The following is a 27,379-nucleotide window of genomic DNA, read 5'->3' on the forward strand; positions in this document are numbered from 1 at the left end:
TGGCCAATCAGTGCTGGCCAATGCATTCTATTAGCTTGATGAAGCAGAGTGTGCACAAGGGTTCAAGCGCACCCTCGGCTCTGATGTAGCAGAGCTGAGGCTGCACAAGGGTTCAAGCGCACCCTCGGCTCTGATGTAGGAGAGCCGAGGGTGCACTTGAACCCTTGTGCACCCTCGGCTCTGCTACATCAGAGCCGAGGGTGCGCTTGAACCCTTGTGCACACTCTGCTTCATCAAGCTAATAGAATGCATTGGCCAGTGCTGATTGGCCAATGCATTCTATTAGCCCGATGAAGTAGAGCTGAATGTGTGTGCTAAGCACACACATTCAGCTCTACTTCATCGGGCTAATAGAATGCATTGGCCAGCGCTGATTGGCCAGAGTACGGAATTCGGCCAATCAGCGCTGGCTCTGCTGGAGGAGGCAGAGTCTAAGATCGCTCCACACTAGTCTCCATTCAGGTCCGACCTTAGACTCCGCCTCCTCCAGCAGAGCCAGCGCTGATTGGCCGAATTCCGTACTCTGGCCAATCAGCACTGGCTAATGCATTGTATTGGCGTGATGAAGCAGTGCTGAATGTGTGTGCTTAGCACACACATTCAGCTCTACTTCATCGGGCTAATAGAATGCATTGGCCAGCGCTGATTGGCCAGAGTACGGAATTCGGCCAATCAGCGCTGGCTCTGCTGGAGGAGGCGGAGTCTAAGATCGCTCCACACCAGTCTCCATTCAGGTCCGACCTTAGACTCCGCCTCCTCCAGCAGAGCCAGCGCTGATTGGCCGAATTCCGTACTCTGGCCAATCAGCACTGGCTAATGCATTGTATTGGCGTGATGAAGCAGTGCTGAATGTGTGTGCTTAGCACACACATTCAGCTCTACTTCATCGGGCTAATAGAATGCATTGGCCAATCAGCGCTGGCCAATGCATTCTATTAGCGTGAACTGAGTTTGCACAGGGGTTCTAGTGCACCCTCGGCTCTGCTACATCAGATTGCTACATCTGATGTAGCAGTGCCGAGTGTGCATCAGATGTGTAGTTGAGCAAAACTGACTCAGCACTGCTAAGTCTCTGCATTCGCATAGGAATGCATTGGCCAGCCTTCGGCCAATCAGCGCTGGCTCTGCCGGAGGAGGCGGAGTCTAAGGTCGGACCTGAATGGAGACTGGTGTGGAGCGATCTTAGACTCCGCCTCCTCCAGCAGAGCCAGCGCTGATTGGTCGAGTTCCGTACTCTGGCCAATCAGCACTGGCCAATGCATTTCTATGGGGAAAAGTTAGCTTGCGAAAATCGCAAACTGACAGGGATTTCCATGAAATAAAGTGACTTTTATGCCCCCAGACATGCTTCCCCTGCTGTCCCAGTGTCATTCCAGGGTGTTGGTATCATTTCCTGGGGTGTCATAGTGGACTTGGTGACCCTCCAGACACGAATTTGGGTTTCCCCCTTAACGAGTTTATGTTCCCCATAGACTATAATGGGGTTCGAAACCCATTCGAACACTCGAACAGTGAGCGGCTGTTCGAATCGAATTTCGAACCTCGAACATTTTAGTGTTCGCTCATCTCTACTCACCACTTTCCTGAATATGGGGGCTTGGCAAGGACATGCCGAGGGTGGGGCCTCTTGCCCTGTTTATTTACCATTATGTACACTAGAAATTCAGCTTCAATTCTGCAGAATTTACTTTTAGGTGCATGACAAAGTGAAGGATGAGCCTCATTTATGGTGTTAAGAAGGCTGTTGTTATAAATGCCCTGCCTGTGCTGCTACGGCGGTAGTTACACCACTGTATAACTAGCATGCTGTGATTTACAAAAACACAAGCGTATTTGAAATCACAGCATTCCCACTGAAAAAAAAAATGTCTACAATATGTGGATGGGATTAGCCAGAATCCCATTCACTTTGCACATACTGTATAATGCTGCCGCCAAATTGCAGCGTTTATGCTATGTGTTGCCCTGACCTAAAGCAGTTTTCTAGGATCTGCGTAGCGATGGCTTATCCTTATCATCAGTATCAGTTTTGTGAGGATGATCAGCCACTGTGTTCCTGCAAATGCTGCAGACTCTGCAATGTTTACCTTGGGCCACCTAGCTGCATGCTACCTACTTAGTGTAGGCCGTACAGGGTATTGCAGTTTTGTTCCATTTAGGTAAACAAACCAAAGCTACAACTTCCAGCACTGCCTTTGCTACGTAGACATTTAAGAAGCCACTATACTTAAAAGAATACCACAAACACTTTAAACAGCTAATAGATGAGAGTGCTGAGATTCAGACTGTCACCAATCTGATAATATTGGCCTATCTGTCTAGAATACTGAAAACCCCTCTCCTTACAAATGTACATATAAATCTATTTTTATGTTTTACAGCAAATTCTCAAACACTCACGTGGAGATTCAACTAAGGTGATCTTTCTAATCACGGATGGCTATTCAAATGGTGGAGACCCAAGACCAGTAGCAGCAGGTCTACGAGATCTTGGAGTGGAAGTCTTTACAGTTGGAATATGGCAAGGCAATATTCGAGAACTACATGATATGGCATCCCAACCAAAAGAAGAGCATTGTTATCTGTTGCATAGCTTTACAGAGTTTGAAGCACTAGCTCGACGTGCTCTACATGAAGGTATGAGTTGTCAGCGTTTATATATAGACAAATAATTAGTCATGGCTGTAAGTATTGGCAGCTTTGAAATTTTTACAGAAAATTATTTCTCCTAGAAATTTATGCAATTTCATGTTTTGTTATACATGTCTTTATTTGTGGGTAAATATTTTTTTTTTCAAGCAAATGATGCTTGTTCAAACTCACATGTGGCAAGTAACAGGTGTGGGCAATATAAAAACCATGCTAGATGGCGCGGACTCCCAGGTTTGTTATGGCCTACCCAGGCCGCTCCCTGTTACAAGGGGTTAGGTTTTTCTTCTCCTCACCCTCCCTATGGTTTATTAGCCCTTGTGTGTGGCTATTCATTGATGCTGCTCGGGGACAGGGTGGCAAAGGGTCATAATTCCGCCTTCCCCGTTAGTTAGGGCTTTGGCAGCTCTCTGGGTGTGCTCCTGAGACCTGCTTTAGTGGGTGCTACCCCACTGTTTGGTGTTTCCCGCTCTGGGATTAGCTTAGACCAGGGTTGTTTGTGTTGCTTGTTTTTTGTGATTTTGTTTGTTTTTCTCTCTTTTTTTTTTTTTTCTCTTCCTCTCTCTTCTCTTGTCTCTTCCCTCTCCCCGACTCTACTTTATCCCTCTAACCTCCTCCCCTCTCTTCTCCCCCACCCCCCCTTCCCCTTCTCCTGTTCGTGGGACAGTTTTGGGGTGTTCTCTTACTCAATTGTATTTGAACTGTCATGCCTTTATATTGCTCGCCCTGTTCTGCTCCGCAGACGGTCCCTTCTTGGTTTATTGGCCCCGCCTGTATTATTGCTTTGTGCTGTTTGCTGTTTTGTGATGTTTTATTTGGTTCTCCCTGTTTTCTGACGTTTCTATTATAAATAAAGAATTTATTTTAAAAAAAAACATGCTAGAAACCAGATAAGAAGGAGAGAATTTGACGTGATCTTTGTATTGTGTGTCTGTGTGTGCCACAATAAGCATGCAGAACAGAATAAAGAAAACTGTTTTAGGACTTGAGAGCCAAACTTGTGGAAAAAACCAACAATCTCAAGGTTACAAATCCATCTCCAGAGATCTTGAAGTTTCTAAGTTCCTTTGTCCACGGGCACAACATAATCAAGAAGTTTACAACCCATGGCATTATAGCTAGAGATGAGCGAACAGTGTTCTATCGAACTCATGTTCGATCGGATATTAGGCTGTTCGGCATGTTCGAATCGAATCGAACACCGCGTGGTAAAGTGCGCCATTACTCGATTCCCCTCCCACCTTCCCTGGCGCCTTTTTTGCTCCAATAACAGCACAGGGTAGGTGGGACAGGAACTACGACACCGGTGACGTTGAAAAAAGTAGGCAAAACCCATTGGCTGCCGAAAACATGTGACCTCTAATTTAAAAGAACAGCGCCGCCCAGCTTCGCGTCATTCTGAGCTTGCAATTCACCGAGGACGGAGTTTTCCGTCCAGCTAGCTAGGGCTTAGATTCTGGGTAGGCAGGGACAGGCTAGGATAGGAGGAGAAGACAACCAACAGCTCTTATAAGAGCTAAATTCCAGGGAGAAGCTTGTCAGTGTAACGTGGCACTGACGGGCTCAATCGCCGCAACCCAGCTTTCCCAGGATCCTGAATGGAATACACTGACAGTGTATTCCCGTATACCCTATATATACACCCCCGATCCCCGTTCCAACGGTGTGCCCCCCCACCTTCACCCCAGAAATACCCTGCAAGTCCCCTAGCAATAGAATTGGGGCTATATACACCCACAATTTTTACTACTGGTATACAGTGCCATTGTCTGACTGGGAATTCAAAGAATATATTGGGAATACAAATACCCTCATTTCTTGCTACTGCCATATAGTGCCAGTGTCTGACTGGGAATTCAAAGAATATATTGGGGTTACGTGCACCCACAATTTTTACTACTGGTATACAGTGCCATTGTCTGACTGGGAATTCAAAGAATATATTGGGAATACAAATACCCTCATTTCTTGCTACTGCCATATAGTGCCAGTGTCTGACTGGGAATTCAAAGAATATATTGGGGTTACGTGCACCCACAATTTTTACTACTGGTATACAGTGCCATTGTCTGACTGGGAATTCAAAGAATATATTGGGGTTATAAATACCCTCATTTCTTGCTACTGCCATATAGTGCCAGTTTCTGACTGGTAATTCAAAGAATATATTGTGGTTACGTGCACCCACAATTTTTACTACTGGTATACAGTGCCATTGTCTGACTGGGAATTCAAAGAATATATTGGGAATACAAATACCCTCATTTCTTGCTACTGCCATATAGTGCCAGTTTCTGACTGGTAATTCAAAGAATATATTGTGGTTACGTGCACCCACAATTTTTACTACTGGTATACAGTGCCATTGTCTGACTGGGAATTCAAAGAATATATTGGGAATACAAATACCCTCATTTCTTGCTACTGCCATATAGTGCCAGTGTCTGACTGGGAATTCAAAGAATATATTGGGGTTACGTGCACCCACAATTTTTACTACTGGTATACAGTGCCATTGTCTGACTGGGAATTCAAAGAATATATTGGGAATACAAATACCCTCATTTCTTGCTACTGCCATATAGTGCCAGTGTCTGACTGGGAATTCAAATAATATATTGGGGTTACGTGCACCCACAATTTTTACTACTGGTATACAGTGCCATTGTCTGACTGGGAATTCAAAGAATATATTGGGGTTATAAATACCCTCATTTCTTGCTACTGCCATATAGTGCCAGTTTCTGACTGGTAATTCAAAGAATATATTGTGGTTACGTGCACCCACAATTTTTACTACTGGTATACAGTGCCATTGTCTGACTGGGAATTCAAAGAATATATTGGGAATACAAATACCCTCATTTCTTGCTACTGCCATATAGTGCCAGTTTCTGACTGGTAATTCAAAGAATATATTGTGGTTACGTGCACCCACAATTTTTACTACTGGTATACAGTGCCATTGTCTGACTGGGAATTCAAAGAATATATTGGGAATACAAATACCCTCATTTCTTGCTACTGCCATATAGTGCCAGTGTCTGACTGGGAATTCAAAGAATATATTGGGGTTACGTGCACCCACAATTTTTACTACTGGTATACAGTGCCATTGTCTGACTGGGAATTCAAAGAATATATTGGGGTTATAAATACCCTCATTTCTTGCTACTGCCATATAGTGCCAGTTTCTGACTGGTAATTCAAAGAATATATTGTGGTTACGTGCACCCACAATTTTTACTACTGGTATACAGTGCCATTGTCTGACTGGGAATTCAAAGAATATATTGGGAATACAAATACCCTCATTTCTTGCTACTGCCATATAGTGCCAGTGTCTGACTGGGAATTCAAAGAATATATTGGGGTTACGTGCACCCACAATTTTTACTACTGGTATACAGTGCCATTGTCTGACTGGGAATTCAAAGAATATATTGGGAATACAAATACCCTCATTTCTTGCTACTGCCATATAGTGCCAGTGTCTGACTGGGAATTCAAAGAATATATTGGGGTTACGTGCACCCACAATTTTTACTACTGGTATACAGTGCCATTGTCTGACTGGGAATTCAAAGAATATATTGGGAATACAAATACCCTCATTTCTTGCTACTGCCATATAGTGCCAGTGTCTGACTGGGAATTCAAAGAATATATTGGGGTTACGTGCACCCACAATTTTTACTACTGGTATACAGTGCCATTGTCTGACTGGGAATTCAAAGAATATATTGGGGTTATAAATACCCTCATTTCTTGCTACTGCCATATAGTGCCAGTTTCTGACTGGTAATTCAAAGAATATATTGGGGTTACGTGCACCCACAATTTTTACTACTGGTATACAGTGCCATTGTCTGACTGGGAATTCAAAGAATATATTGGGAATACAAATACCCTCATTTCTTGCTACTGCCATATAGTGCCAGTGTCTGACTGGGAATTCAAAGAATATATTGGGGTTACGTGCACCCACAATTTTTACTACTGGTATACAGTGCCATTGTCTGACTGGGAATTCAAAGAATATATTGGGAATACAAATACCCTCATTTCTTGCTACTGCCATATAGTGCCAGTGTCTGACTGGGAATTCAAAGAATATATTGGGGTTACGTGCACCCACAATTTTTACTACTGGTATACAGTGCCATTGTCTGACTGGGAATTCAAAGAATATATTGGGAATACAAATACCCTCATTTCTTGCTACTGCCATATAGTGCCAGTGTCTGACTGGGAATTCAAAGAATATATTGTGGTTACGTGCACCCACAATTTTTACTACTGGTATACAGTGCCATTGTCTGACTGGGAATTCAAAGAATATATTGGGAATACAAATACCCTCATTTCTTGCTACTGCCATATAGTGCCAGTGTCTGACTGGGAATTCAAAGAATATATTGGGGTTACGTGCACCCACAATTTTTACTACTGGTATACAGTGCCATTGTCTGACTGGGAATTCAAAGAATATATTGGGAATACAAATACCCTCATTTCTTGCTACTGCCATATAGTGCCAGTTTCTGACTGGTAATTCAAAGAATATATTGTGGTTACGTGCACCCACAATTTTTACTACTGGTATACAGTGCCATTGTCTGACTGGGAATTCAAAGAATATATTGGGAATACAAATACCCTCATTTCTTGCTACTGCCATATAGTGCCAGTGTCTGACTGGGAATTCAAAGAATATATTGGGGTTACGTGCACCCACAATTTTTACTACTGGTATACAGTGCCATTGTCTGACTGGGAATTCAAAGAATATATTGGGAATACAAATACCCTCATTTCTTGCTACTGCCATATAGTGCCAGTTTCTGACTGGTAATTCAAAGAATATATTGGGGTTACGTGCACCCACAATTTTTACTACTGGTATACAGTGCCAATTTCTAACTAGGAATTCAAAATGCGCAAGGCTCCCGGAAAGGGACGTGGACGAGGCCGTGGGCGAGGTCGGGGGAATGGTTCTGGGGAGCAAGGTAGCAGTGAAGCCACAGGGCGTCCCGTGCCTACTCCTGTGGGGCAGCAAGCATTGCGCCACTCCACAGTGCCAGGGTTGCTTGCCACATTAACTAAACTGCAGGGTACAAACCTTAGTAGGCCCCCAGAACCAGGAACAGGTCTTGCAATGGCTGTCAGAGAACGCTTACAGCACATTGTCCAGCAGCCAGTCAGACTCTGCCTCCTCTCCTCCTATTACCCAACAGTCTTGTCTTCCTTCCTCCCAAAATTCCGAAGCTTTACAGAACAATAACCCAAACTGTCCCTTTCATTGTCCCTCAACCTGCCTCTCCACGTCACGATTCCACGAACCTAACAGAGGAGCATCTGTGTCCAGATGCTCAAACACTAGAGTCTCCTCCATCTCCGTTCGATTTGGTGGTGGATGACCAGCAACCCACCCTCATCGACGATGATGTGACGCAGTTGCCGTCAGGGCATCCAGTTGACCGGCGCATTGTGCGGGAGGAGGAGATGAGACAGGAGTTGGAAGAGGAAGTGGTGGATGATGAGGACACTGACCCGACCTGGACAGGGGGGATGTCAAGCGGGGAAAGTAGTGTGGATGTTGAGGCAGGTGCAGCACCAAAAAGGGTAGCTAGAGGCAGAGGCAGAGGTCAGCAGCTTAGGCGAAGCCAGGCCACACCCGGAATCTCCCAAGATGTTCCAGTTCGTACCCAGCCCCGAAAAACTCCCACCTCGAGGGCACGTTTCTCGAAGGTGTGGAGTTTTTTCAAGGAATGCGCCGAGGACAGATATAGTGTTGTCTGCACAATTTGCCTCTCGAAATTGATTAGGGGCTCTGAGAAGAGCAACCTGTCCACCACTTCAATGCGCCGTCATTTGGAATCCAAGCACTGGAATCAGTGGCAGGCAGCAACGGCAGGACAAAGGCCGCCTGCCGTTCACGCCACTGCCACTGCCTCTGCCACTGCCTCTGCCTCTGCCACTGCCACTGCTGACTGTGCTGGCGATGCACTCCAGAGGACGAGCCAGGACACCACTTCATCTGCCTCCGCCACTTTGTTGACTTCTACCTCATCCTCCCCTGGTCCTGTCTTATCTCCTTCTCCTGCACCATCAAAGGCACCATCAGGCGTTTCTTTACAACAACCCACCATCTCTCAGACATTGGAGCGGCGGCAGAAATACACTGCTAACCACCCACACGCGCAAGCCTTGAACGCCAACATCGCTAAACTGCTGGCCCAGGAGATGTTGGCGTTCCGGCTTGTTGAAACTCCCGCCTTCCTGGACCTGATGGCAACTGCGGCACCTCGCTATGCCGTCCCTAGCCGTCACTACTTCTCCCGGTGTGCCGTCCCCGCCTTGCACCAGCACGTGTCACTCAACATCAGGCGGGCCCTTAGTTCCGCGCTTTGCACAAAGGTCCACTTGACCACCGACGCGTGGACAAGTGCATGCGGACAGGGACGCTACATTTCACTGACGGCACACTGGGTGAATGTAGTTGAGGCTGGGACTGCTTCCCAAACTGGCCCGGTGTACCTCGTCTCCCCGCCTAACATTCCTGGCAGGGACACGAGAAGAACACCCCCCTCCTCCTCCTCCTCTACCGCCTCCTCCTCCGCCACCGCCTCCTCCTCCGCCACCGCCTCCTCCTCCGCTGTTAGATTGACCCCAGCTACGAGTTGGAAACGTTGCAGCACTGACGTTGGTAGACGTCAGCAGGCTGTGCTGAAGCTGATCAGCTTGGGGGACAGACAGCACACTGCCTCCGAGGTGAGGGATGCCCTCCTCGATGAGACGGCAATATGGTTTGAGCCGCTGCACCTGGGCCCAGGCATGGTCGTTTGTGATAACGGCCGGAACCTGGTAGCAGCTCTGGAGCTTGCCGGACTCCAACATGTTCCATGCCTGGCCCACGTCTTCAACCTAGTGGTGCAACGTTTCCTAAAGAGCTACCCCAATGTTCCAGAGCTACTGGTGAAAGTGCGGCGCATGTGCGCCCACTTTCGCAAGTCGACAGTAGCCGCTGCTAGCTTAAAATCTCTCCAGCAACGCCTGCATGTGCCACAACACCGGCTTTTGTGCGACGTCCCCACACGCTGGAACTCAACGTTTCAGATGTTGAATAGAGTGGTTGAGCAGCAGAGACCTTTGATGGAATACCAGCTACAAAACCCTAGGGTGCCACAAAGTCAGCTGCCTCAGTTTCACATCCATGAGTGGCCATGGATGAGAGACCTTTGTGACATCCTACGGGTCTTTGAGGAGTCCACAAGGAGGGTGAGCTCTGAGGATGCGATGGTGAGCCTTACAATCCCGCTCTTGTGTGTTCTGAGAGAATCCCTGATTGACATCAGGGATAACTCAGATCACACAGAGGAGTTAGGGATAGCATCCGATCCGTCACAGCTGGAGAGTAGGTCCACACATCTGTCCGCTTCACTGCGTTTAATGGAGGAGGAGGAGGAGGAGGAGGAAGAAGAGTTGTCCGATGATGTGATGGTGATACAGGAGGCTTCCGGGCAACTTCGAATCGTCCCATTGTTGCAGCGCGGATGGGTAGACATGGAGGATGAGGAGGAAATGGAGATTGAACTTTCCGGTGGGGCCAGAGGAGTCATGCCAACTAACACTGTGGCAGACATGGCTGAGTTCATGTTGGGGTGCTTTACAACCGACAAGCGTATTGTCAAAATCATGGAGGACAACCAGTACTGGATCTTTGCTATCCTTGACCCCCGGTATAAAAACAACATCTCGTCTTTTATTCCGGTAGAGGGGAGGGCCAATCGCATCAATGCTTGCCACAGGCAATTGGTGCAGAATATGATGGAGATGTTTCCAGCATGTGACGTTGGCGGCAGGGAGGGCAGTTCCTCCAGTAGGCAACCAAGTTCTCACCGGTCCACACAAACGAGGGGCACACTGTCTAAGGTCTGGGACACCTTGATGGCACCCCCTCGCCAAAGTGCCGCCACGGAGGGTCCTAGTGTCACCAGGCGTGAGAAGTATAGGCGCATGTTGCGGGAATACCTTTCCGACCACAGCCCTGTCCTCTCCGACCCCTCTGCGCCCTACACGTATTGGGTGTCGAAGTTGGACCTGTGGCTTGAACTTGCCCTATATGCCTTGGAGGTGCTGTCCTGTCCTGCCGCCAGCGTCCTATCTGAGAGGGTGTTCAGTGCAGCCGGTGGCATCATCACTGACAAGCGCACCCGTCTGTCAGCTGAGAGTGCCGACCGGCTCACTTTGATAAAAATGAACCACCACTGGGTAGAGCCGTCATTTTTGTGCCCACCTGTGTAAAGCACCCCAACATGAAACTCCATGTCTGTACTCAACCTCTCCAATTCCTCCGCATCCTCATACTCATCCACCATAAGCGTTGCACAATTCTGCTAATACTAGGCTCCCTCCACCCTGATTTCCCCCAACTCTGCTGGTTAGAGGCTCCCTCCACCCTGATTTCCACCAACTCTGCTGGTTAGAGGCTCCCTCCACCATGAATTTGCCCAAACTGGGCTGTTTAGAGGCTCCCTCCACCATGAATTGGTCCAAACTGGGGTTTTTAGAGGCTCCCTCCACCATGAATTGGTCCAAACTGGGCTGTTTAGCGGCTCCCTCCACCATTAATTGGTCCAAACTGGGCTGGTTAGAGGCTCCCTCCACCATGAATTTGCCCAAACTGGGCTGTTTAGAGGCTCCCTCCACCATGAATTTGCCCAAACTGGGCTGGTTAGAGGCTCCCTCCACCATGAATTGGTCCAAACTGGGGTTTTTAGAGGCTCCCTCCACCATGAATTGGTCCAAACTTGGCTGTTTAGAGGCTCCCTCCACCATTAATTGGTCCAAACTGGGCTGGTTAGAGGCTCCCTCCACCATGAATTGTTCCAAACTGGGTTTTTTAGAGGCTCCCTCCACCATGAATTGGTCCAAACTGGGGTTTTTAGAGGCTCCCTCCACCATGAATTGGTCCAAACTGGGCTGTTTAGCGGCTCCCTCCACCATTAATTGGTCCAAACTGGGCTGGTTAGAGGCTCCCTCCACCATGAATTTGCCCAAACTGGGCTGTTTAGAGGCTCCCTCCACCATGAATTTGCCCAAACTGGGCTGGTTAGAGGCTCCCTCCACCATGAATTGGTCCAAACTGGGGTTTTTAGAGGCTCCCTCCACCATGAATTGGTCCAAACTTGGCTGTTTAGAGGCTCCCTCCACCATTAATTGGTCCAAACTGGGCTGGTTAGAGGCTCCCTCCACCATGAATTGGTCCAAACTGGGTTTTTTAGAGGCTCCCTCCACCATGAATTGGTCCAAACTGGGGTTTTTAGAGGCTCCCTCCACCATGAATTGGTCCAAACTGGGCTGTTTAGCGGCTCCCTCCACCATTAATTGGTCCAAACTGGGCTGGTTAGAGGCTCCCTCCACCATGAATTTGCCCAAACTGGGCTGTTTAGAGGCTCCCTCCACCATGAATTTGCCCAAACTGGGCTGGTTAGAGGCTCCCTCCACCATGAATTGGTCCAAACTGGGGTTTTTAGAGGCTCCCTCCACCATGAATTGGTCCAAACTTGGCTGTTTAGAGGCTCCCTCCACCATTAATTGGTCCAAACTGGGCTGGTTAGAGGCTCCCTCCACCATGAATTGGTCCAAACTGGGTTTTTTAGAGGCTCCCTCCACCATGAATTGGTCCAAACTGGGGTTTTTAGAGGCTCCCTCCACCATGAATTGGTCCAAACTGGGCTGTTTAGCGGCTCCCTCCACCATTAATTGGTCCAAACTGGGCTGGTTAGAGGCTCCCTCCACCATGAATTTGCCCAAACTGGGCTGTTTAGAGGCTCCCTCCACCATGAATTTGCCCAAACTGGGCTGGTTAGAGGCTCCCTCCACCATGAATTGGTCCAAACTGGGGTTTTTAGAGGCTCCCTCCACCATGAATTGGTCCAAACTTGGCTGTTTAGAGGCTCCCTCCACCATTAATTGGTCCAAACTGGGCTGGTTAGAGGCTCCCTCCACCATGAATTGGTCCAAACTGGGTTTTTTAGAGGCTCCCTCCACCATGAATTGGTCCAAACTGGGGTTTTTAGAGGCTCCCTCCACCATGAATTGGTCCAAACTGGGCTGTTTAGCGGCTCCCTCCACCATTAATTGGTCCAAACTGGGCTGGTTAGAGGCTCCGTCCACCATGAATTTGCCCAAACTGGGCTGTTTAGAGGCTCCCTCCACCATGAATTTGCCCAAACTGGGCTGGTTAGAGGCTCCCTCCACCATGAATTGGTCCAAACTGGGGTTTTTAGAGGCTCCCTCCACCATGAATTGGTCCAAACTTGGCTGTTTAGAGGCTCCCTCCACCATTAATTGGTCCAAACTGGGCTGGTTAGAGGCTCCCTCCACCATGAATTGGTCCAAACTGGGTTTTTTAGAGGCTCCCTCCACCATGAATTGGTCCAAACTGGGGTTTTTAGAGGCTCCCTCCACCATGAATTGGTCCAAACTGGGCTGTTTAGCGGCTCCCTCCACCATTAATTGGTCCAAACTGGGCTGGTTAGAGGCTCCCTCCACCATGAATTTGCCCAAATTGGGCTGTTTAGAGGCTCCCTCCACCATGAATTTGCCCAAACTGGGCTGGTTAGAGGCTCCCTCCACCATGAATTGGTCCAAACTGGGGTTTTTAGAGGCTCCCTCCACCATGAATTGGTCCAAACTTGGCTGTTTAGAGGCTCCCTCCACCATTAATTGGTCCAAACTGGGCTGGTTAGAGGCTCCCTCCACCATGAATTGGTCCAAACTGGGTTTTTTAGAGGCTCCCTCCACCATGAATTGGTCCAAACTGGGGTTTTTAGAGGCTCCCTCCACCATGAATTGGTCCAAACTGGGCTGTTTAGCGGCTCCCTCCACCATTAATTGGTCCAAACTGGGCTGGTTAGAGGCTCCCTCCACCATGAATGTGCCCAAACTGGGCTGTTTAGAGGCTCCCTCCACCATGAATTTGCCCAAACTGGGCTGGTTAGAGGCTCCCTCCACCATGAATTGGTCCAAACTGGGGTTTTTAGAGGCTCCCTCCACCATGAATTGGTCCAAACTTGGCTGTTTAGAGGCTCCCTCCACCATTAATTGGTCCAAACTGGGCTGGTTAGAGGCTCCCTCCACCATGAATTTGCCCAAACTGGGCTGGTTAGAGGCTCCCTCCACCATGAATTGGTCCAAACTGGGGTTTTTAGAGGCTCCCTCCACCATGAATTGGTCCAAACTTGGCTGTTTAGAGGCTTCCTCCACCATTAATTGGTCCAAACTGGGCTGGTTAGAGGCTCCCTCCACCATGAATTGGTCCAAACTGGGTTTTTTAGAGGCTCCCTCCACCATGAATTTGCCCAAACTGGGGTGTTTAGAGGCTCCCTCCACCATGAATTTGCCCAAACTCTGCTGGTTAGAGGCTCAATCCACCCTGATTTTCAAAACAAATGTTGGTGCCAACCTCAACTTACTACAAGGGCCAAATTCACTGCTGGTGACAAGCTCTCCTCACTGCAAGTGCCAAATACACATGTTTCAAGGTGTTTTCCTACTGTCAGAGAGGTGGTATTGAGTGTGTAAAGTGTGTAGTTGTTAGGCTGTGATGTTGGGGTAATAGAGGGTCTTTGGTGTGTTAGATGCCCCCAGACATGCTTCCCCTGCTGTCCCAGTGTCATTCCAGAGGTGTTGGCATCATTTCCTGGGGTGTCATAGTGGACTTGGTGACCCTCCAGACACGGATTTGGGTTTCCCCCTTAACGAGTATCTGTTCCCCATAGACTATAATGGGGTTCGAAACCCGTTCGAACACACGAACATTGAGCGGCTGTTCGAATCGAATTTCGAACCTCGAACATTTTAGTGTTCGCTCATCTCTAATTATAGCTAATCTTCCTAGACATGGACAGTGAAGAAAAATGAATGAAAGATTGCAACACAGGATACTCTGGATGGTGGATAAGCAGCCCAAACCAAGTTCAAAAGAAATTCAAGCTGATGCACCAATGTCGACATTTGAGTGAAATGAAACGCTATGGCAGAAGACAGAGGACCCCACTGCTGACAGAGTTTTGTGTGAAACTATATCATTTTTGGCATTTTTTTTCCAGTTTTTTTGTGGTTTTCTAATGTACACAAAGGAAATAAACATGTGTATAACAAAACATGTGCAATTCCAATAATTTTCTAGGAGTAATACTTCATCCCATGGAACAATTTCAGGGGTGCCAACACTTATGGCCATTGTATATTCATTTTTTTTAATAAAAATCATATTCCGATAATACTAACAATAATTATGTGAACAATTTCACATTATAAAGTTGTTTATTGTGTGTTAATTTGCTTTGTCCACAGTTTTTCTTTCACAATGTGTTAAGCTTATGCAGGGAATTCTCTCTGTGTATATAATGAACACTTCCATACAGTAAGATCTAATTGGCCCAATGCATGCCACAGGAATTTCTTTGGGTGTCAGTGGTAACATATGCAACAGTCAGGCATATACTGGAGCATTTGTCCGGGGTTTAGCATTCTACTGGCATGTGTAATGTTATAATAGTATAAAGAAAACCCTAATTTTTATAAACCTACAAGTGCACTATAAAATCTTTGATAAGATGAAGAGCTGTATCCTGGTGTCAGCCATGGTTTTCACTAACCCATCTATTCTACTGAATGGGCCAAGCGGCAATTGTCTAGGCTTATAGGTGAGTTGGAACACAGTCTGAAAGTTGAAACCTCCTTTTTTATGACCACACGTGCATATGTGGTGAGTAAAGTGCACAGATACCCCACAGAATTGGTATACAGTAAGTGGATATATCTCGTGTGAAACTTTAATTCATCACAACATGTACATGATAATAATAACTAATGTATTGTAACACAGCAAAAATAACCAGGTGATATTTCCATCACAGCAGTGACTATGGTAAAAGAATTGCAATGTTCATGCAGAACAGTTGAGTCTATGAGAGCCAATATTCCTTTTTGGTAAGAGGGTAACTCAACTAAGGATGAGAAGAGTGAAGAAAAATATTTGTTTTTTAGAATGGCCAAATTAGAGCCATAACAAGTTGCCGATTTGCTATTCACTATATATGTTTAACTATATTTCTGCAATAGTGTACTGGTACTGTCAATAGGTTTTTAATGCCAGAGATATTACTGTTTTAAGTTCTTTGATAAAAGCCAGAAAGTTGGATTTCTGCGCAGGATTTCTGCAGCAACAAAACCTGAATATGTGTTGTTGCCCTATGTTACCACAATACAGGTAAATCCATACTTTTCTTGCAAGTGTCACTTTAAATATTAGTAAACCAAGATACTCGACAATAGAAGCAGGAGAATGGCTCGGGCAGATTTCTTTTCTATTATGGCGGGTGTTAAAGGTTAAGAAGTGAACATTGCCATCAGAAATTGAACAAAGATGTACATGACAGTCTTAGTAGAAATCTAATATTGTCCCAGCTTGTGTTTTCTCTACAGTAGTAACTTAAATGGACATCTTATCAATAGTTATTTTCTTTGTACCTTGGTCAATAGAGAACAACAATTAACAATTTGCTAATTAGACATTGCTGTATCTAATCACATAGTGCTGGGAATAGAAGAGAACATCTATCTAACATGCTTTTAATTCCCATATTACAGATCTGCCTTCTGGGAGTTACATACAGGAGGACATTGCACATTGCTCTTATTTGTGCAATGCTGGGAAAGACTGCTGTGATGTCATGGCGAGCTGCAAGTGCGGTACTCATACTGGTCAATATGAATGCATCTGTGAGAAAGGATATTACGGTAAAGGGCTACAACATGAGTGCACAGGTAAGTACAGTGTATTTTACTGATTACTGGGATTCCATTAATGTGACATATTCTAATGATAGAAATCTTATCCAACATGACAGAGAAATGTAATAGCATGTGGCATGTCACAAAATCAGAAGCAGAATACTGAAATGAGCAAATCAGTTCAGAAGATTGAGGTCATTCATGAGTTCATTGGATCATATGTTCCGATATAGGGATATATTCCCAGTAGGTGTGCACAACGAATTGGTGAATGTGGTTCAGACTAGTTGTCATCTATAACCCGTTGCCCCTATTACATGACGCCAAAGCTCATTGCTATAATATGTACCTTTAAAATATAGTGCACTGATGCATATAATTAAACATTAACATTTAATAATTATGTTAAAACATTAGGTCCCTATAGAAAATTAAAAAAGAAAAAAAATCATCAAGTGACAAACAGTGATAGTCACACCATCAAATGGCACAAAATGGTAGTCAGAAAGATCAAATAGGTAACATACAATATGGTGAATGAAAAAGTTGAGAAAATCTCACCAACATGAGGATACCATAACCAAGGTCTATCAGCAGTATAATAGAGAAAATATTAAAATATTGAAACCATAGTTTGAGGGTGCAGCACAGGAAGAGAAAAATCCCTAATATCAACCCTAAATTGCTCACCTTCAACCCCAAGTAGCTCCTGCCCTTAGGCTGCCTTCACACGGAGTTTACGCTCCGCTCATTCTGACATGTAAACTCGTTCAGAGTGAGCGGCGTAAAACAGGTCCCATTGACTTCGATGGGTGCCGGCTTACACACCCTACCCATTGAAATCAATGGGAGGATTTTTTACCTATTGCTTTCAATGTGATACGCGCGTATCACATTGAAAGCAGTAGGTAAAAAAGCCTCCCATTGAAGTCAATGGGATTCTGTTTTAGACCGCTCATCTGACACGTGTTTTACGTGTCAGAATGAGCGGAGTGTAAACTCCGTGTGAAGGCAGCCTAACAAGGGCAGTACCAAACTATACCTGTAAAGACTCCAATTGTCTCTAGGCATCCCATTCCTAATTAGGCTCAGATGAATGGGCCTAATCAGGAGGGATTCTCAAGCCGCAGACGCGGCAGCTTAGCCGTGGAATCCATGTGAAGATAGGACATGTTGCAATTTTTTCAAAATTTGCCCTGAAAAAAACTCAGTGTGAACATACCCTTAGAGTAGACCACCTTAAACTAAACTACATTCATCATAATTAGTGTTGAGCGAATAGTATTCGATCAAATACCTTGCCGGCATAGGAATGCTTGTAATCAGTTGAACACCAAGGGGTTAAACGCATCGAATATTTAAAGTGTTTAACCCCTTGGTGTTCGGCCGATTACACAAATTCCTATGCCGTTGAGGAATTTGATCGAATACTATTCGATCAACACTAATCATAATAGCTGAATGATACATTTGGTGTATTTTTAGTCTTTAGATTGAGCAAATCAATAAATCATATTTGTTCTGATTTTGAGAAAATCAAAACTATAGGGATTGGTCCCACACAATTCACCATTGTGCAGAGCAGAAGAAATGAAGAAGGATCACATTTGCATAGACAGTCTCTCTCTTTCTTTCTTTCTTTCTTTCTTTCTTTCTTTCTTTCTTTCTTTCTTTCTTTCTTTCTTTCTTTCTTTCTTTCTCTCTCTCTTTCTCTCTCTCTTTCTGTATATACATACACATGTATAATATAAGCCTTTACAACTGATGCCTCAGCTTTCTAGTCATTTGGATAAATGCATGCTACATAGAGTCAACACACTATATGAGAAATAACACAAACAATGAGCTGTCGGCCATTATTTAAGAAATACTGCTTTAATAAAACTCAGTGATTCCATTTGTGGAATATAAAGTGTCTGACACAATGTATATCATGCATGGCTTAGGAAACGGCTTTCTACTGAAATGTGACTCAGCAATTCTGTTATGACTGAGTAATTGCAAATATTTCACAGCTCAATGCACACCAAAACTATTTCCTGTGGTGTATGGCATCGTTCTGTGTAATAGTAAAGAATAGCGGCATTTTAAACTTTTGACTAAGAACAACCTCTTTAACCCCTTCCCGCCGTAGACAGTTTAGATTTTTAGTTTTCGTTTTTGACTACCCCATAACTTTTTTTATTTTCCTCTTCACAGAGCCATATGAGGGTTTAATGTTTGAGGTACCAAACACCATGTAATATTTTGTAAGATGTGCTGGGCAGCTGTAAAAAAATTCACAATAGTGTGTAGAAAAATGTTGTTTGCATGACTTTCTTACAGTAAAATATAATTGAATAACAGCTATACATTTGTACCTATATCTGTACCTTGTACCTACATACTGTATGTCAAAGTTGTTTTTTTTACATTTTGGGGCAACACGGTGGCTCAGTGGTTAGCACTGCTGGAGTCCTGGATTCGAATCCTGCCAGGAACAACACCTGCAAGGAGTTTGTATGTTCTCCCCGTGTTTGTGTGGATATCCTCCCTTTCTACAAAGACATACTGATGGGGGGAAAAAATGTACTTTGTGATCCCTATATGGGGCTCACAATCTATATTAAAAAAAAAAAAAAAAGTTTTTTATTTTTTGTTCAGGTTCATAGCAAATAATCAACTTTGAAAAAAAAAAAGAGGCATATTATATAAAACTCTGACCAAAGCCTTGTAGTTACCAATCCCTACAGTGAAAATTTTGCAGAACATAGAGCTGATGTTCCTTTCAATGATGCTGGAAAACATGTTCATAAAATAAATAAAGCAGTTACCACCAGAATAGCTGTCAAAGAAGACATATCAAATTCTTATTCACATTAGTTAAAGGTCCTGACTACCGTATATATTGCATGCATAGTTTGACTAGACTGTAACAGACACCTGCATGAGGAGGCATTGTCTTATTCGCCTGTATTACGGTGTCTGTCAGATATTTTTTATTGTCTCCTGTAAAGATTTCCAGATGTTTTGACTTTTTTCTCTATAGGTTAACTAATGATGGTGTTTTATTTGTGAGGGCATGCTGCGTTTTTACTTTTTTGTAGGTGATATTAGGATGTGATATGTTTGGCTGTTACAAGACAAATGTTATATTCTTTCCTCTGTGCTTACTTTTGTATCCTGTGTCTATGTACATAATGTACAATAAGCGCAGGCACATGCTGCATACAACTCAACTGAGGGAACCAGAGGAATGATACACTCAACCAACTCCTCCAGACCACCTTCCAAGTAGTGGGAAGAATGAGGGGATCTGCATTGTATCTTAGGGTGGTTTAGGTTCTTTCCACTCCTGAGCTTGGTGATGGTGGTCAGTAAGGTCCTGATGGAAAGTGTAGGTACAACTTAGGAGGTGTTAGTGCAGATGAACCAAATGACTAAATTTTATCAAGGTGAGATATAACCAATGCAGTTTCCCGGATAGGGGTTGTAGTATGATTCAATAGAAGCCCATTTTACATATAGCTATGCCCCATTGATCCCAAAACTTTTTAAGGATCTTGTTGCCTGGCACTGCCCCACTTTTTACTGGATAAGTAGAGAACACTCGGTTAAGATGGTTACTCTACCCTGTGTTCTTTACTATTTTCACTCTCTCCTGACTCCGGTAACATCCTCTTTCTTGGCCACCCTTCAGAAAGGTATTTTTTTTACTTTATCTGGGCATACAAGTGACCGCGTATTTGCAGATGCATTATCTATTCCATAAGAGATTGGGAGGCCTAACAGCCCCTCATCTTTATTGTGTAGCTGTTAGGCTTTCCCAATTATGTACTATTTATAACAAGTTAGATTGCCAGCAATGAGTCGCATTAGATTCATCCCTTATAGCACTGGCCTCTCTACAGGCCCTTTCTTGAACTCTGAGATCAGCCACTAATACAATTTCAGTGTCTGCCATAGTCATGGATTATATGCTACAATTGTGGAGGAGGGTTTGCTTAACTTATCAGCTACAAAGCTACCAAAGAATATTTTATTAACATTTTATTCCCCACCTTCATCAGAGGATTTATGGATTACCCAGGTCTTCCACTCTCTATGTTCTTTCATCCCACTTAACCCGGAAATTTCTCCCAACAGTTTCAAAAGATTATGACTGCTCAGAGAAACAGATAAGGGCGGCCTCTCCCACATATATGGTTTGTGGAATGCCCCTCCGCCTGATATTAAATTGAACTTCATGGTGGCCTGGGAACAGAACCTTGCTTCAACTTTAACTTTAGCCTACTGTTGTATGACCATCATTAGAGATGAGTGAGTACTATTCGATCGAGTAGGTATTCGATCGAATACTACGGTATTCAAAATATTTGTACTCGATCGAATACTACTGGCTATTCACAGTAAATATTCAATTCAGAACCAGCGTTGATTGGTCGAATGCTATACAGTGTATAGCATTCGGCAAATCAACACTGGTTCTGCAGCAGGCTCGTCCTTGCTAGTTAGGAGAGCTGGCAGCTTGCTGTTACGAGGAGCTGACTTTTTCTCATAGGAATGAATTGACCAGCATTGATTGGTCAGTGTAGAGCATTCGGCCAATTAACGCTGGTTCTGCTGGAGGCTCATCTGTGAGGAGGTGGAGTCTAAGATTGGACCACAGTAGTCTCCATTGTGGTCCGATTTTAGACTCCGCCTCTTCACAGACATGCCTTCGGCAGATCCAGCGTTGATTGGCCGAATGCTGTACACTGGCCAATCAACGCTGGTCAATTCATTCCTATGAGAAAAAGTAAGCTCCCTTGTAACAGTAAGCTTCCAGCTCTCCTGACTAGCAAGGACGAGCCTGTGGCAAATCAACGCTGGTTCTGCAGCAGGCTCATCCTTGCTAGTCAGGAGAGCTGGCATCTTGAAGTTACGAGAGAGCTTACTTTTTATCAGCGCAACTGCAAGCGCTGTGCATTTAAAGCGCACGGACCCCATAGACTATAATGGGGTCCGTGCACTTTAACTGCACAGCGCTCCTCCTAAACACTCTCCTCCTGCTATTCGTGGACTTGGTGACTCTCCTTTAGTCGAATAGTGGTCTCCCCTGAAACGAGCATTTTTTCCCATAGACTATAATGGGATTCGATATTCGATCGAGTAGTCGAATATTGAGGCTCTACTCGAAACGAATATCGAATCTCGAATATTTCACTGTTCGCTCATCTCTATCCATTATCAAAGGCAGTTGGCAGGTCACGCTTATGGAATCTTCTCCTATTTGGTCCCTCATAGACTGCACAGCATCGATCCTACAGTCTCACCTCACTGCTTTATAGGTTGTAAAGCCTAGCACTACTTTCCATATACGGAGGTCCTACCCACATGCCCGTCGCTTTTGGTCAACTATCCACAGATTGGCACAGTTGGCTCTTTGGACAAACATTCCCATTTCCTCTTAAGCCTTAAAAAAGTATATCTTGATGACTGTACATATCCATATTGCCTTTAATTGGAAGAGTTCGTACCCCTCTCTGATGTGTCCCCCTCCCTGTCTGATGTGATCAGCTGAGTAGACTCCATAATGCTTCACAAAAAATTAATTCCATCATTTAACATCAAATTAACACCATCATAACGCCATATTGTCGGAGTAGGATATTTAACCTTTCACCATTTCACCCAACCCTCACATTTCCTTCTCCATTGTGCTTGTGTCATCCATTTGTGGATGTGGATTTGGGGTAAAGCCGAGAAGCAATGCTTATCTAATCTTGGCTTATAGAAACACATGCCAGGTAGCAAGCAGGGACAGCAGTGGACTGAAATAGTCTAATGGAAATTAATAAGTTACACTATAGAAAGAGGAGGCAGCTGTATTGTTCTTATAGACTTTCATAGCTCCTACTCCAGCTATGTGCAGTTCTAGCAGACACCAAAGAGCCATATACTACTCCTGAATCAAAGGCTAAGGATCCCTGCTTTACCTGGAAGATCTTTTTAATTACACATTGGACCATCTGGCCTGCCTTCTAATCCCATGTATAACACATGCTTCTCCTCAGTGACTCAAATGAAGAATTTGGCTAGTACATGGACTCTTATCACTAGAAGTCAGTAAGCCTGAACTCTGAGCCAATAAGTAATCAAGTCATTGACTTGTTAGCATCCTGTAATTCTGACTGCTCTCCACATACTCAGTCCAGTCATATTAATGTGACCACCGCCTACTTTTGACGTCAACGTTAAATAACCAATCGCAGAAGGCACGTGTCATCAGTCACCTGGGTGCACTCGTCATTGTGGAAAACACGATGGATCAACACAAGTATGCATCTATTCTTGTGGACCATGTTCACCCCTACATGCCAATTTTTTTTGTTCCTCATGATGAATTCTGAGAGCAGGACAATGCGACGTGTCATAAAGCTCACAGTGTACGTGCGTGGTTCGAGGAGCACCAGGATGAGTTTACCGTACTCTCTTGGCCAGCAAATTCCCTGGGCTTGAACCCAATCAAGAATCTGTGGGACCACCTCGATTGGGTTGTTCGCACCATGGATGCTCAACCGCGTAACCTAGCGCTGCTGGCCACGGCACTGGAGTCGGCATGGCTCAACATCCCAGTGAACATCATCACAACATCCACTCTCTACCTGCACGTATCGCAGCCGTCCGCTCTGCGAAGGTGGTTATTCTGGATTTTGACAGGTGGTCACATTAATGTGACTGGACTGTGTAGAAGACATGTGCATCAAGTATAGATCATGATAAAAACCTTGTTCTATTTGCCTCGTGATCCACTGACTTATTAAAGAGATAGCAGCCCTACTTGTGAGACATAGCACCTTCATTTCCTTTTGAAAATTTCTCCCGATGTTCCACCTCAAGATCCACCTCTGATCTCTGGTGGGTTTTGCTTGGGTAGTTGGGAAGGAGGCTTGAAGGTGTTAATGTTCTCTGGGATACGTATATTTTTAAGATTTCATATTCTTAAAGAATACATTTTTCAGGGTACTATTATACTATACTATTATATTACTATTATAGTAATATTTATAAAATTCTTCTTCCTATGGTGCCAACTGAACTAACCAGTTTTATTTTTATTGTACTCTTTCCAAACACTTTCAACTTTAGATGGAAAAAATAGTCTTGTGTAACCATCGGCCATTTCAATGATTAATAGTAGGATGAAAGTCATTAATATTAGGATTTGGCATTTAATGTTAGGGGATTTTCACACTTGTGCTTATTCTCCGGTTTGTGCATTCCGCCGGGTTTCCGTCTTCTGCCCCGGCAAAACTGGACTGGGGACGGAAACCCGGCGGTCAATTAGAAAACCCATTCACTTGAATGGGTTTGCAAAGGTGACCGCCTTTGTGCATCTTCTGCCTGTTCACGGGGAAACCATTTTTTTTGTACAAATTTGTATAATGAAAAATTGCAAGAAAGTGACAGTTTTTTTTAAAATCACTTTGCTTCTTTTACTTCTGTAATACAGGCAAAGATGTCAAATATTTATTTTTGGACCTGATAAGGTGCATGCATTTCTAGATAAAGCATTGTGCTTCATTTATAGGAAGGTAATAAAAGGTAATATAATAATGTTCTTGGGTAAAAAAAAGTTATAATTCACCAGGCACATTCTAGATGTGTAATTTGTTCGTCTCATCTCAATTGCATCCATACATTCTGAACCTTTTTATTATGTCCAAATCTGAACACCAGTCCAGTGTGTGCTATACTGTGCAAGGTCAGTCTCGTCTATGTGGTTTACTTCTGTGAACTAGAGAATTATATCATCAATTAAATTTCTCTTGATAAATCTCAAACCCATCAACGTCCTATAAAGCTCCTCCTTCTTTGTAAAATGCATGTCTCTCTATTGCCTGGTTCACATCTGCGTTCAGATTTCCATTCGAGAAGGCCGCTTGGGGACCTATAAACCTATACATGTTAAAAAGCAGTTATCGTCAGGAAATCCGTGGACCCCATAGACTATAATGGGGTCCGTATGGTTTCCGCACAAAACATACAGAGAGAAAAGTGCTGCTTGCACACTCCACTGATTTTTCTTTACCTTGTCCTGTCTCCCCCCCCCTACATAATGTTATGACAATGCTATACCTATATTACCATGGTCTTTTTATAGGCTGACCTATGACAGAGTTGACAATCTTGGGCCATTGTTGCTATATATTCTTCTTTCCTTAGTTTACCTTTCTTTTGTTTTATCACTGTTTATTTACCATTTTGTATTTTTTTTTAATTAAAAATGGACTCATCCTTCTTACCTCTATACTACAGATAGGTAGCCACTAGAGATGAGCGAACACTAAAATGTCCAAGGTACGAAATCCGATTCGAACAGCCGCACACTGTTCGACTGTTCGAATGGATTTCGAACCCCATTATAGTCTATGGGGGGAAATGCTCGTTTCAGGGGTAGGCAAAATTCGATAAAATTATACTTACCAAGTCCATGAGTGACGGTCGGGCTGGATTCTCCTTGAAGTCTTCTCCCGTGCAGCGTCCCCGCGGCGTCTTCCGGCTGGAATTCACTCTGCCTAGGCATCTGGCCTAGGCAGAGCCGACTGCGCATGCGCGGTCATGCGCGGACATGCGCAGTCAGCTCTGCCCGGCCCGACGCCTGAGCAGAGTCGACTGAGCATGCGAGGGCATGCCCGCACATGCGCAGTCGGCTCTGCCTAGGCCAGATGCCTAGGCAGAGTGAATTCCAGCCGGAAGACGCCGCGGGGACGCTGCACGGAGAAGACTTCTAAAGGTAAAAGAAGAACCAGCGTTGATTGGCAGAATGTATAACATTCTGCCAATCAACGCTGGTTCTGCATTGAACCTTAAACTTCGAACAGCAAGTAGTGTTCAATTGAGTACGAGTATTTCTCTCTCCTAGCTGCAAAAGCAAATAAGGGTAAACCTATAACAAGCAAGAGACAAAGGAGACAGAACAAAGTTGACACTGTAGGGAGCTGCCAGTCCCACGGGCAGCTTTTATCTGCTTTTCATTTCAGCTTGAAAGTGGGAATCCAGTTGACAAAACCTTGAATTGTTATGAATTTCAGCGACATACAATTTTTATGTAAATCTCAGAAACTAGAGAGCAAAGATCTCAAAAAGATAATAAAGATTAATTCAATATGAGTCACAGGTAAAGTTAGGTTCACACCTGCATTTGGGTTTCTATTTGTAGGGTCCACTTGAGGACCCCATAAACAGAAACCCAATTTGCTTAAAAAAGCAGTAAATCACAAAACCTTGCATACCCCATAGCCTATAAAGGTTTCCACCTGATTTCCGCCCAAAATTTTTTTAAAGCGGAATGGGGAACAGAATCCCTGAACGGAGATTAGGCGCATGTATGAACCTGGCCTAAGACTCTTCTTGACTATGCAGCCTACAGTAACTCCATCTGATAATAGGTTTGATATCCTGCTCCAGTGTGAACAGCTGGATTCTGTTACTCTCTAACCATTTACATGCAGGACACACGCTGTACTGTCATGAACAATTTCAATGTGGTAAAAGTCATCATACATTTTCTTCTTCATACTCCTTCAGTTGTGCAACACAAATCCCATGTGGCTTTGAAAAAATACGATTTCCCCTGTTTCTGGAAAGTACTGGGCTTAGGTTCTTCATGTCTGGGAAGTGTGTGTGAGTTGTGTACTGTTCCTTTCTGTTATGGAACAATCTTATGTAATAGATTGCATGTCTTCTTTAGATTCCCAAATAAGACTATGACTTGGCTTTCACCTGGACCTTTTGCACTACTTGGCAGATAAAAGTTTTGCAACACATGGGTTGAAGTCATTAATATTAGAAATCTATTGAGCAACAGTAAACAATACCATATATGTCTCCAGATGGTGTTTTGTTGGCCTGATATTACTTTGCTAATTCCAAAGAAAACAGTGCTATGATGGTTTGAGATAAAAAACACAGACTTCCATCAGCTAGCACTTGATGTATGAAATTCTTTAGTGAATTTCTTAATATTTAATTGGGCACTAAGCCATGTTTTGTACTTTACCTGTGCCCTACTCCAACAAACAGTGCATGTAGAATTATCTAATTTTTACAGCTATACCATCTAATGTAGTAAATGATCCGAGTATGGCTAGGTTCACATCTGGGAGTTTCCATAGATTTCACCACAGATTGCATCGGCGAATAGAAAAATCCTCCATGGAGAGCTTTACTCCCCGCCAGTTTCAGTATAAAACCATCAGAAACCTGACAGACAACCCCCATAACTCCATTATAGTATATGAGGTCGCGGACAGTCTCTCCATCTTCTAGGTCCGAATGACTGAGAGCCAAGTGGTAGTGTGAACCTAGTGTAACAAACAGGTAGCCTGCAGTGTTCACATGGCAGTGCTAGGACATCAATTCTGAAACAGCAAGTTCAGCAGAGGACTGAACTATCAGAATAAGACTGGTAGGGGTTCAATAAGGCTTAGACAGTGTCTTATTATCTCTATGTAAATATGAAGATGACATTGAGTTTACTGCAAGTTCATTGTTTGTAAAAGTATGGTAAGTGTTCTATACAAATCTGTGTAAAGTAATATACATTTACTGCAATAACCATAATAAATATTTCATAGTAAAGGCAATATCTGTATCTACTGCGGTATTTCATAGTGTTCTGTCAAAGTCATCCACTAGCTTGTGGAAGAATACAGGAAGTAAGAGAAAGAGATAGAGAGGAGACAGAGGGAGAAGGGAAAACCCTTCTATTAAACGCATGTGTTCCTGGAGTAAAAAAAAAAAATGCACTGATCTGATTTTGCATTGAGCATTTTTTTTTTTTCATTCATTCAGCAACCTTATTTCTAATTTACAACCTCTTCTATGTTCAGACATTTGAATCAGAAGTATTCCCAAGGACTGGTCACATGATCGCTTTTCTGATTTCACTTCCACA

General features: G+C 44.1%; 1 protein-coding gene across 3 annotated transcripts in view; it reads left to right on the forward strand.

Annotated features, from left to right (window-relative positions):
• Nucleotides 1-27,379, forward strand: part of SVEP1 (sushi, von Willebrand factor type A, EGF and pentraxin domain containing 1) — a 260,025-nt gene that overhangs the window by 31,031 nt on the left and 201,615 nt on the right. For all 3 annotated transcript variants that reach the window (XM_075280353.1, XM_075280354.1, XM_075280352.1), the window contains exons 2-3: nucleotides 2,382-2,637; nucleotides 16,315-16,491. In XM_075280353.1, the coding sequence (XP_075136454.1) occupies nucleotides 2,382-2,637; nucleotides 16,315-16,491 (433 nt within the window). The remainder of the gene's footprint in view (nucleotides 1-2,381; nucleotides 2,638-16,314; nucleotides 16,492-27,379) is intronic.

Source organism: Leptodactylus fuscus, chromosome 1, assembly GCF_031893055.1.
Source record: "Leptodactylus fuscus isolate aLepFus1 chromosome 1, aLepFus1.hap2, whole genome shotgun sequence".
Classification (NCBI taxonomy): domain Eukaryota; kingdom Metazoa; phylum Chordata; class Amphibia; order Anura; family Leptodactylidae; genus Leptodactylus; species Leptodactylus fuscus.